The sequence below is a fragment of the Cherax quadricarinatus genome, chromosome 30 (assembly GCF_038502225.1).
Source record: "Cherax quadricarinatus isolate ZL_2023a chromosome 30, ASM3850222v1, whole genome shotgun sequence".
NCBI classification, from domain to species: Eukaryota; Metazoa; Arthropoda; class Malacostraca; order Decapoda; family Parastacidae; genus Cherax; species Cherax quadricarinatus.
Window position 1 is genome coordinate 12,101,734 of NC_091321.1, and position 13,142 is coordinate 12,114,875.

Sequence of the window (13,142 nt, forward strand, 5' to 3'; positions counted from 1 at the left end):
ATCATAATAGCAATCAATATAAGTGTTTAAAGAATGCCTGAGTGTTTAAGCACAAGAGAAAGCAAGAGAAAAACTGAGAATAGAAATTTCTAATTATACCTGTTTTGCTGACATAGCTCCAAGATTGGTAATAGTTTTCTGTTAACGCTTGAGTCCGGAAGATGAGGCGCAGCCAGATTATCAACTTCTTCTGACTGATGAAAAAATAAATAAAAGAATTTATCATTCCTAACACTATCCATATTTTTTCTACGTATTGCACTGTTAATGTTTTCAACACACCAGCCGTCTCCCACTGAGGTAGAGTGACTCGACAAAATAGAAAAACTTTCAATGTCGTTCATTCAATCACTATCTTATAAGACGCGTGCTGACATCAGTTTTGATGACACTCCAGACTACATCATCTTCACCCCCTCCCTTAGAGTGCATGCATTGTACTTCGCACCTCCAGGACTAAATTTGGCTAACTAGTTTCCCTAAATAAATTTATAAATGTTTCCCTGCTCACACCCCAACAGCACATCAAATAACCACATTCCTCCATTCATTCCTATCTAACAAATCTGTAATACTTTTTTTTTTTTTTTAACACATCAGCCATTTCCCACTGAGGCAGGGTGACCCAAAAAAAAAAAAAAAAAAAAAAAAATTCATTATCATTCAACACTTTCACCATCACTCATACATAATCACTGTCTTTGCAGTGGCACTCAGATATGACAGTTTAGAAGTCCCTCCAAACTGCCAGTATCTCAAACCCCCTCCTTTAAAGCGCTGGCAGTGTACTTCCCATTTCCAGGACTCAAGTCCAGCTAACTGGTTTCCCTGAATCCCTACACAAAATATTACCCTGCTCACACTCCAACAGCTCCTCAGGTCCCAAAAACCATACTTCTCCATTCACTCCTAACATGCTCATGTATGCTTGCTGGAAGTTCAAGCCTCTTGCCCACAAAACCTTCTTTACCCCTCCTCCCTCTAACCTTTTCGAGAGCATCCCCTACCCCGCCTTCCTTCCCCTACAGATTTATACGCTCTCCAAGTCATTCTACCTTGTTCCATTCTTTCTAAATGACAAAACCACCTCAACAACCCCTCTTCCACCCTGTAATACTTTTAGTAACTTCACACCTCCTCCTAATTTCTACACATCGAATTCTCTGCATAATACAGTATTTACACCACACATTACCCTTATACATGACATCTCCAGCTGCCTCCTCGCTGCAGCATTTATAACCCAGACTTTACACCCATACAAGTGTGTTAGTACCACTATACTTTCGTACATTCCCTTCTTTGCCTCCATGGATATCGTTTTTTTGTTTCAACGGATACCTCAGCGCACCACTCACCTTTTTTCCTTCGTCACTTCTATGGTTAGCCACATCTTTCATAAACCCATCCGCTGACAAGTCAACTCCCAAATATCTGAAAACATTCACTTCTTGCTTACTCCCTCTCTCTAAAGTGACATCCAATTTTTCTTTAACTAAATTGTTTGATATCCTCATCACCTTACTCTTATCTATGTTTACTTTCAACTTTCTTCCTTTACACACCCTCCAAAACTCATCCACTAACTTTTGCAACTTTTCTTTAGAATCCCAAAACCACAGTATCATCAGCAAAAAGTAACTGTCAACTCCCATTTTGTATTTGAATCCCCATAATTTAATCCCATCCCTGTCCCCAACACCCTAGCATTTACTTCTTTTACAACCCCATCTATAAATATATTAAACAACCATGGTGACATTACACATTCCTGTCTAAGACCTACTTTTACCGGGAAGTAATCTCCCTCTCTCCTACACACCCTAACATGAGCCTCACTACCCTCATAAAAACTCTTTACAGCATTTAGTAGCTTATTACCTATTCCATACACCTGCAACATCTGCCACATTGCTCCCCTATCCACTATCATATGCCTTTTCTAAATCCATAAATGCAATGAAAACTTCCCTACCTTTATCTAAATACTGTTTACATATATGCTGCAATGTAAACACTTGATCTACACATCCCCTGCCCTCTTTAAAGCCTCCTTGCTCATCTGCAATCCTACTCTGTCTTACCTCTAATTCTTTCAATAATAACCCTACTGTACACTTTACCTGGTATACTCTAACTATACTAACTATACATGCTCTCTGCCAATCCCTAAGTACCTTCCCCTCTTTCATACATTTATTAAACAAAAACACCAACCACTCCAACACTATCCCCCTGCTTTTAATATTTCTGTCATGATCCCGTCAGTTCCAGCTGCTTTATTCCCTTTTATTCTGCATAATCCCTCATGCACCTCCCCCACACTCACATCCTGCTCTTCTTCACTCCTAAAAGATGTTATACCTCCCTGGCCAGTGCATGAAATTACTGCCTCCCTTTCTTCATTGACATTTAAAAGTTCCTCAAAATATTCCTGCCATCTACCCAATACATCCAGTTCCCCATCAACTAACTCCCTTACTCTGTTTTTAACTGACAAATCCATGCATTCCCTAGGCTTTAACTTTTTTTTATCTCGCTCCAATTTTTTTTTCTTATTTTCAGCAAAATATTTTAAAAATGCATCTCCCACTATCATTTGCTCTCCTTTTGCACTCTCTCACCACTCTCTTCACCTTTCTTTTACTCTCCATATACTCTGCCCTTCTTATATCACTTCTGCTTTGTAAAAACCTCTCATAAGCTACTTTTATCTCTTTTACCACACCCTTTACTTCATCTTTCCACCAATCACTCCTCTTTCCTCCTGCACCCACTTTCCTATAACCACAAACTTCTGCCCGACATTCTAATACTGCATTTTTAAAACTATCCCATCCCTCTTCAACCCCCCTTTCCCCCACTACATAATACAATTAACATAATAAGATGACACCTACTTAAGAGCAGCACATACAAAGGCCTTAAAATGGGAATCATAGCTTCTCTTAAGAGGTGTATGTGAGGAAATTATACTTCCAATAACTCCTAATAGAGTTTGTTTGTTAGTCATAGCTGATCCTCCAGTAATCTCCAAGTTGAAACTCTGAGGAGAGAGAGAGAAAAAAAAATTGGCACTCTAGGGAACCATTCATTTTTAATCCATACTTCATACTTAGGCTTTTCCCATGCAAATTCTTAAGTACACTCTCTTAGTATTTCTTAGCTTAAATTATACCAATTTCAAACGAAAAAATATGCATTATTCTCAAGCAAACTGTACCTGTTGGTTGTGGGTATTTAACATTTAAAAGGCATAAATAAAATTTTTAATGGCATGTTTTGCTAGCTCATATTCCTCACCACTTTGAATGAGGATAAATATACAAATACACATACAAAATTAGCTTACCTGACTAAGTCTTCTAGCTGGTGTTCGATTGTACTGGTCTCCCTTCTTGAGGTGATAATATTTAAGGATGAGGTCCCATGCATGCATGAGCTTTGTGGGTTTCTGTGACTGCTGAGGGAAACATGAGAGAAATGGTACCAAACTCTGGCTCTGTCCAACCTGTGTAATAATAGAGGGGGAAAATTAAAAGTCCTTACATGATTTTCTTGACTGATTAGGTTATTAGAATTTTTTAAATAAATTTATAATAACTACATTATGAGGGGTTCAGAGGGCCTGTGTTCTGAGAAAACACTTAAAGTGCTAAAGCAAGCCAGAGTAAAAGGAAATGTACTGTATTAGCATGAATATTCTGGGAATACTTTAACAACTCCCCATAAAAAAATGAAGCTTCTGGATGGGTCAAGTGCAGGTAGTGTGAATGAGCTGAACAATGACAATGTAAGTGGATTGCATACAGGGGTTCCAAAATCGAGATGACGGGACTATTTCATGTCGGGTCACTTCCATTACAAAAAGTAATTACAGTACATTCATGTACCATGTCGGCTCTAACTTAACTAAAAGATGTGACAGGCATTATGGCTAAGAACATCAATATTTTATTTAGATTTGTTCTTTATCTAGTTGAAAAGAACAAATAACAGTATTGTATTTTGGGACTTATCAGAAAATTTGATCTACAAAGCAACAGCAAAAGTCATTAAAAGTTCCAAAAAACAGTTATTCCACAATTCTTTACCAAAATACAGGTCTCCCTCCACATGCGCGAGGGTTAGGGGATGAAGAACCTTGTGAATGTTGAAAAATCGCGAATGTTTGGTGCCCAAATATATTGTAGGGAAATACAATAATAGCATTTACTTAGCCTAACAATACTGCTTCCTTAACCTATTGAACCATGAACAATCATAAAATATACGAAAACACCATAAAATATTGTACTAGTGCCAGCCCTTTGGTGAAGAAGGCGAGAAAGACTATAGAATTCAAGGAAGAATTCGTAGTAGAGTACCAAAGTGGAGGAGGAAGAGAGAGGGGAGAATTTCCCTTCTACATCGATTCAGCGATTCTACGATATGTATGATACTAAAGCAACACGAGCTGATAAAGGCTATAGCGCCAGCCAGCAATAAAGTGTAGCATTAACAGTGTAGAGAGTAAGTTAAGTGATTAATCTATAGAAAAAGGACAGCACGACCCTAACTCCTCCAATGTTGTTGGAGTTATATAGGGCGACTGACAACACTGCCATCTCTAGTCTCTACCACCTCCACCACCACTATGTATGGCTTATGTCTCAGTGGCCCTTATACACCCAACAACACGAACAAAACAATACAGGTCTCCCTCAACATTTGCGAGGGTTAGGGGATCAAGAGCCTCGCGAATGTTGAAAAACCGTGAATGTTTGGTGCCCCAACATATTGTAGGGAATTATATTACAATACTGCTTCCTTAACTTGTTGAACCATGAATAATCATAAAATACATGAAAACATCATAAATTGTACTAAATATATACATGTTATGTTTTAATAACGTATGTTATTTAATAACATGTATGTTAATAACATGTATGTTATTAAATACCACCGACTCCACCACTGCGAGTCCCTACTACCCTCCCACCGACCCCCGCAACTGGCAGCCAGCCCTCCCACCACTCGGTGTGGTGAGTGTTTTGTTTGTTCATTATTTGCTATTAAACTACAGAATAAATAATGTAAACCCATTCATGACTGCATATTGGAATGGCTATTAGGAAAGGTATTAGACGGTGACATCATGTGTTTACTCTTGAACACTGCAAAGAATCGAGCATTTCTGCTATTGCTAATAATAACAATAGTAATAATAATAATAATAAATATGATATAATTGAAGAAGGAAATTGTACAAAAATACGAGGGAGTGGTTGACACACCGTCAGTGTGACTTTGTTTATGCTGGAGTGAACATTAGTCTCCCTGCTCTTCCAAACATTTCACAATAATTCAGCGGTTGAGGCAGTGGTATTTAATAACATATATGTTATAAATAATAATAGTACATGTTATTATTAATAACATGTATTATTATTAACATTTTTTTTTTTTAACAAGTCGGCCGTCTCCCACCGAGGCAGGGTGACCCAAAAAAGAAAGAAAATCCCCAAAAAGAAAATACTTTCATCATTCAACACTTTCACCACACTCGCACATTATCACTGTTTTTGCAGAGGTGCTCAGAATACAACAGTTTAGAAGCATACACATATAAAGATAGACAACATATCCCTCCAAACTGGAGTTAATAAAAGCATTAGTCAGAGAGCAGAAGAGGGGTTGTTGAGGTGGTTTAGTCATTTAGAGAGAATGGATCAAAGTAGAATGACATGGAAAGCATATAAATCTATAGGGGAAGGAAGGAGGGGTAGGGGTCATCCTCGAAAGGGTTGGAAAGAGGGGGTAAAGGAGGTTTTGTGGGCGAGGGGCTTGGATTTCCAGCAAGCGTGCATGAGCGTGTTAGATAGGAGTGAATGGAGACGAATGATACTTGGGACCTGACGATCTGTTGGAGTGTGAGCAGGGTAATATTTAGTGAAGAGATTCAGGGAAACCGGTTATTTTCATATAGTCGGACTTGAATCCTGGAAATAGGAAGTACAGTGGACCCCCGCATAACGATCACCTCCGAATGCAACCAATTATGTAAGTGTATTTATGTAAGTGCATTTGCACGTGTATGTTTGGGGGTCTGAAATGGACTAATCTACTTCACAATATTCCTTATGGGAACAAATTCGGTAAGTACTGGCACCTGAACATACTTCTGGAGTGAAAAAATATCGTTAACCGGGGGTCCACTGTACAATGCCTGCACTTTAAAGGAGGGGTGTGGGATATTGGCAGTTTGGAGGGATATGTTGTGTATCTTTATACATATATGCTTCTAAACTGTTGTATTCTGAGCACCTCTGCAAAAGCAGTGATAATGTGTGAATGTGGTGAAAGTGTTGAATGATGAATGTACAGTGGACCCCCGGTTAACGATATTTTTTCACTCCAGAAGTATGTTCAGGTGCCAGTACTGACCGAATTTGTTCCCATAAGGAATATTGTGAAGTAGATTAGTCCATTTCAGACCCCCAAACATACACGTACAAATGCACTTACATAAATACACTTACATAATTGGTCGCATTCGGAGGTAATCGTTATGCGGGGGTCCACTGTATTTTCTTTTTGGGGATTTTCTTTCTTTTTTGGGTCACCCTGCCTCGGTGGGAGACGGCCGACTTGTTGAAAAAAAAAAAAATGTTATAAATAATAATAGTACATATTATTAACCCTTTCAGGGTCCAAGGCCCAAATCTGGAGTCACGCACCAGTGTCCAAGAATTTAAAAAAAAAAAATTTGTTATTTTTTCTTATGAAATCATAGAGAATCTTTTTGTAAAGGTAATAAAACAAAAAGTACGAAATTTGGTGGAAAATTGACGAAATTATGCTCTCGCAAATTTTGATGTGTCAGCGATATTTACGAATCGGCGATTTTGCCGACTTTGACTCCCATTTTAGGCCAATTACATTATTCCAATCAACCAAATTCTTAGCTATTTCACTAGTATTACTTCTATTCTATCAATTGAGCACAAGAAATCGCCAAGTCAACTGTTTCAACTACAAAATAAAGTGATCGGAAATTGTTAATTTGGCCAATTTAACACAAAGTTTAAAATATTCCAATTTCAAAATAGGGTCCAGAATGAACAATGTAGGCATTCCTGGCACTAAACTAACATTTCCTCTGTTCATTAGTTATGTTTTGAGGCTTTACAAATAAATTCCATTTTGATTTTTTATTCACATAATGAATTTTTATTCACACCAAAAAATAGAAGATTTACTGTTATGCAATACATACTGTAATAATTGTATAAATATCATCACCATATTTGTGAATGTATATTAGACCCACCAGCTGACGTGTATTAGACGTGTGAGGTCGTTTGTTTACTCTTGAATATCGGCAAAAATTTAACATTTCTGCTACTTTGAGCTCAGTTTCAAGCCATTTCCAGTGCTAAAACCAAAATCATCTCTATTTCTGTAATATGTCTTCCATTCTATCAAATGAGACCAAGAAATCGCAAATACAACTATAAAAAACATACGAAAAAACACTGCAAAGTTGCTGTTTTAATCGAAAAATCATGATTTCATTTTTTTTCTCTCATTATACACAGTGTGCTGCAGGATCTGTTTTATGTGGTGCACACATACCACAAAGATGTATTCTCTCATATCTAGGCCCAAATGTACCACTCACAGTTTATCAGAGTGAGCTGAGCTCATGGCGTAGATCTACGGTTTGGACCCTGAACGTAAAGCCGTAGATCTACGGGACGGACCCTGAAAGGGTTAATAACATGTATTATTATTAACATGTATGTTATTAAATACTATTGCCTCAATCACTGCCTCTACCACTCCAGTCACACTCAGTCTACAAGCACCAAACACAATGAATTATTGTGAAATGTTTGGAAGAGCAGGGAGACTAATGTTCACTCCAGCATAAACAAAGTCACACTGACGATGTGTCAACCACTCCCTCGTATTTTAGTACAATTTTCTTCTTCAATTATATCATTTATTATTATTATTATTATTACTATTGTTATTATTAGCTGTAGCAGAAATGTTTAATTCTTTGCAGTGTTCAAGAGTAAACACATGATGTCACCGTCCAATACCTGTCTAAATAGCCATTCCAATATGCAGTCATGAATGGGTTTACATTATTTATTCTGTAGTTTAATAGCAAATAATGAACAAACAAAACACTCACCACACTGAGTGGTGGGAGGGCTGGCTGCCAGTTGCGGGGGTCAGAGGGAGGGTAGTAGGGACTCGCAGGTGGCGGGAAACTTAAATATGATTTGGCAGCTGGGAATTTGGTGGCTGGGAATTTGGCGGTTGGGAATTCGCGAATGTGTGAAGCCCGTGAAAGCTGAAAATGTGAATGTTGAGGGAGACCTGTACTTGTGACATACTTAACCCTTTGACTGTCGCAACCCCCAATCCTGAGGTGTCTCCTGGTGTCGCAAAATTTAAAAAAAAAAAAAAATATTTTTTCTTATGAAATGATAGAGAATCTTTTCCCGATTGTAAAGACACCAAAAAAATGAAATTTGATGGAAAACTGACGGAATTACGCTCTCGCGAAGTTAGCGACCTCGGCGATATTTACAAATTGGCGATTTCACCCACTTTGAGCCCTATTTTTGGCTAATTCCATTATTCCAGTCAACCAAACTCATAGCTATTTCTTCAGTACTCCATTTTTTCCATCGATTGAGTACAAGAAACTGCCCATTTACCGATTTCAACTACCCAATAACATGGTCAGAAATTTGCAATTTGGCCAATTTCACAAAAATTAAAAAATATGACAATTTCAAAATAAGGACCAGAATGAACAATACAGACATTCCTGGCTCTAAAATAACATTTTCTTTGTTCATCAGTCATGTCTCCAGGCCCCTGTGATATTACTCTTGCTTTTTATTTTGAAATTTTATTCAAAAAGAGTTAGAAACAGAAATACAAATAGCTAGAGCTTCATTTAAGGTTATTAATATAATATTCAAGAGGTTGCTAGTAGAATTGCAGTAAATCAACCATTCAAATCATTATGAAGCTGTGTGTAGTCTGTGGTCAGTCAAACAAACGGGCTTCCACATGGATAAATTGTCATTTTTGTGGAAATTGGTGTCACGCTCCTTGTGCAGATATCCCAGAACTAGCTACAAGCAGTATTAAAACAGAGAAGTGTTTTTGGGTATGCCCAAATGAGGAAAATCTGTGGACTAAAATCACAAGGGTATTAAAAGAGGATAACATCAAAGCTGCTTTCATAGAAAACCTGGAAGCTTTCTACAACAGATGGGAACATAAAAAGTCTGGGCTGAATGGTACTGCCCTTGATACTGGCCATGTAGTCACAAACTGTAAGGCTGGAGGTGATGTCCTGGGAGACAGTAAATGTGGGGCTGATAGTGCTGTCCTGGGAGACAGTAATGGTGAAGCTGGAGGTGCTGTCCTGGGAGACAGAAATGGTGAAGCTGGAGATACTGTCCTGGGAGACAGTAATGGTGAAGCTGGAGATTTTGTCCAGGTAGTCGGGAATTATACGCAGGAAGGAATACATATAAATGACCTCATAGGGGACAGGAGCCATAGTAGGGAAACAAGTGTAGTCAAAGATAAGATAAAACCAATATTGCAAACTAGAAATACTGCAGGAAATAGCAAACAAGAGGACTCCAATAGCAATAGTGAGGATAAATTACCAAAAACAACTGGTGGGAGCTCCATTGTTGGTGCTAGGGAGGATAGGAATAAGACAGGGAAACATGCACCAACAGGGAATACAGTCACAGAAACCCAAGGCAAACGGAAACCAAGCCTGTGCACATACTATGCACTTGGTATCTGCTGGCATGGGAAATCTGGAAAAACAGATGGGACATGCAACTATGACCACCCTAGAAAATGCCATGCCCATATGACAACAGGAAAATGCAAACTCCCTTCCTGTAAGCTTTTTCACCCTGAAATGTGTACCTCTTCAGTACAGGAAAGACTGTGCTATAACTTAAATTGCCAGGCATACCATCTAAAGGGGACAAAAAGATACAAAACATCCAGGCCATGGGAAAACCTGGGTAGCCACAGCCACTCAAGAGGGAGAGGTTTTTTAGTGCCAGGAAGGAAAAAAAACTGGCAGGAAATGGCAGAAATCGTACACCAAATCCAGTCATTCCTGGAGTGGAACCACAGTCGATGGCCTCCACTCCAAACCAACAGATACAGATACTAATGCCGGAAAAAAAATCCCCCCCCCAGTACCAACAATACCACCAGTCCGATAACATTCTTCTTTGCAAATATACAGGGTCTAAAGCCAGCAACAAACAACAAAATACCTTTCATCCGTGGACTGCTTGCAGAGGCAAAGGCAATGTTCGCGGCTTTCACTGAGACCCACATAAAGGATCACTTGGACAACGAAATATGGATCCCAGGTTACAACCTATACAGATGTGACAGAGTGAACAGGCAAAAGGGGGGGGTTGGCCTGTACATTGCTGAGTCACTTGTTTGCACAGAACTGCTTAATGCCTCAAATGACGTAGTGGAAGTTTTAGCAGTAAAGGTCGAGAACCAAAACCTAGTCATTGTGGTAGTCTACAAGCCTCCGGATGCAACATCCCAGCAATTCCAGGAACAGCTGTTAAAAATTGACCACTGTCTGGAAAATCTTCCAGCTCCTGCACCCAACATCTTGCTCCTGGGGGATTTCAACTTAAGGCACCTAAAATGGAGGAATATAGCAAATAATATTGTTGCAGTAATAACACCAGGAGGCAGCTCTGATGAAAACTCACACTCACACGAGCTTTTAAATCTCTGCACAAAATTCAATTTAAACCAGCAAATAATAGAGCCTACTAGACTGGAGAATACACTAGACCTCATCTTCACTAACAATGATGATCTGATAAGAAATGTCACCATATCAAAAACAATATACTCAGATCACAACATAATTGAGGTTCAGACATGTATGCGTGGAGCCCCAGACCGACAAAATGAGACTAGTCACGAGGGAGCATTCACCAAATTCAACTTCAATAACAAAAACATAAAGTGGGACCAAGTAAACCAAGTCCTAACCGATATAAGCTGGGAAGATATACTAAGCAACACAGACCCAAACTCATGCCTAGAACAGATTAACTCGGTGGCACTCGATGTATGCACAAGGCTTATTCCTCTAAGAAAAAGGAGGAGTAGATGTAAAACAGAAAGAGACAGGCGCTCCCTTTACAGGCGACGGAAAAGAATAACAGAGCGGCTAAAAGAGGTCAATATATCTGAAATGCGCAGGGAGACACTGGTCAGAGAAATAGCAAGCATCGAACTTAAGCTAAAAGAATCCTTTAGGAGTCAGGAATCGTGGGAAGAACTAAAAGCCATAAATGAAATCGAAAGAAACCCAAAGTATTTCTTCTCCTATGCCAAATCAAAATCGAGAACAACGTCCAGTATTGGGCCCCTACTTAAACAAGATGGGTCCTACACAGATGACAGCAAGGAAATGAGTGAGCTACTCAAGTCCCAATATGACTCAGTTTTTAGCAAGCCGCTAACCAGACTGAGAGTCGAAGATCAAAATTAATTTTTTATGAGAGAGCCACAAAATTTGATTAACACAAGCCTATCCGATGTTATCCTGACGCCAAATGACTTCGAACAGGCGATAAATGACATACCCATGCACTCTGCCCCAGGGCCAGACTCATGGAACTCTGTGTTCATCAAGAACTGCAAGAAGCCCCTATCACGAGCCTTTTCCATCCTATGGAGAGGGAGCATGGACACGGGGGTCGTCCCTCAGTTACTAAAAACAACAGACATAGCCCCACTCCACAAAGGGGGCAGTAAAGCAACAGCAAAGAACTACAGACCAATAGCACTAACATCCCATATCATAAAAATCTTTGAAAGGGTCCTAAGAAGCAAGATCACCACCCATCTAGAAACCCATCAGTTACACAACCCAGGGCAACATGGGTTTAGAACAGGTCGCTCCTGTCTGTCTCAACTACTGGATCACTACGACAAGGTCCTAAATGCACTAGAAGACAAAAAGAATGCAGATGTAATATATACAGACTTTGCAAAAGCCTTCGAAAAGTGTGACCATGGCGTAATAGCGCACAAAATGCGCGCTAAAGGAATAACAGGAAAAGTCGGTCGATGGATCTATAATTTCCTCACTAACAGAACACAGAGAGTAGTCGTCAACAGAGTAAAGTCCGAGGCAGCTACGGTGAAAAGCTCTGTTCCACAAGGCACAGTACTAGCTCCCATCTTGTTCCTCATCCTCATATCCGACATAGACAAGGATGTCAGCCACAGCACCGTGTCTTCCTTTGCAGATGACACCCGAATCTGCATGACAGTGTCTTCCATTGCAGACACTGCAAGGCTCCAGGCGGACATCAACCAAATCTTTCAGTGGGCTGCAGAAAACAATATGAAGTTCAACGATGAGAAATTTCAATTACTCAGATATGGTAAACATGAGGAAATTAAATCTTCATCAGAGTACAAAACAAATTCTGGCCACAAAATAGAGCGAAACACCAACGTCAAAGACCTGGGAGTGATTATGTCGGAGGATCTCACCTTCAAGGACCATAACATTGTATCAATCGCATCTGCTAGAAAAATGACAGGATGGATAATGAGAACCTTCAAAACTAGGGAGGCCAAGCCCATGATGACACTCTTCAGGTCACTTGTTCTATCTAGGCTGGAATATTGCTGCACTCTAACAGCACCTTTCAAGGCAGGTGAAATTGCCGACCTAGAAAATGTACAGAGAACTTTCACGGCGCGCATAACGGAGATAAAACACCTCAATTACTGGGAGCGCTTGAGGTTTCTAAACCTGTATTCCCTGGAACGCAGGAGGGAGAGATACATGATTATATACACCTGGAAAATCCTAGAGGGACTAGTACCGAACTTGCACACGAAAATCACTCACTACGAAAGCAAAAGACTTGGCAGACGATGCACCATCCCCCCAATGAAAAGCAGGGGTGTCACTAGCACGTTAAGAGACCATACAATAAGTGTCAGGGGCCCGAGACTGTTCAACTGCCTCCCAGCACACATAAGGGGGATTACCAACAGACCCCTGGCAGTCTTCAAGCTGGCACTGGACA

At 39.7% G+C, this 13,142-nt stretch overlaps 1 protein-coding gene across 8 annotated transcripts in view; it reads right to left on the reverse strand.

The window, feature by feature from the left end:
* The window catches only part of LOC128692637 (RUN domain-containing protein 1), a 71,690-nt gene that overhangs the window by 4,873 nt on the left and 53,675 nt on the right, over positions 1-13,142 (reverse strand). For all 8 annotated transcript variants that reach the window (XM_070089900.1, XM_070089899.1, XM_070089903.1 and 5 more), the window contains 3 exons: positions 3,353-3,511; positions 2,901-3,046; positions 100-194 (listed from right to left, as the gene is read on the reverse strand). In XM_070089900.1, the coding sequence (XP_069946001.1) occupies positions 100-194; positions 2,901-3,046; positions 3,353-3,511 (400 nt within the window). The remainder of the gene's footprint in view (positions 1-99; positions 195-2,900; positions 3,047-3,352; positions 3,512-13,142) is intronic.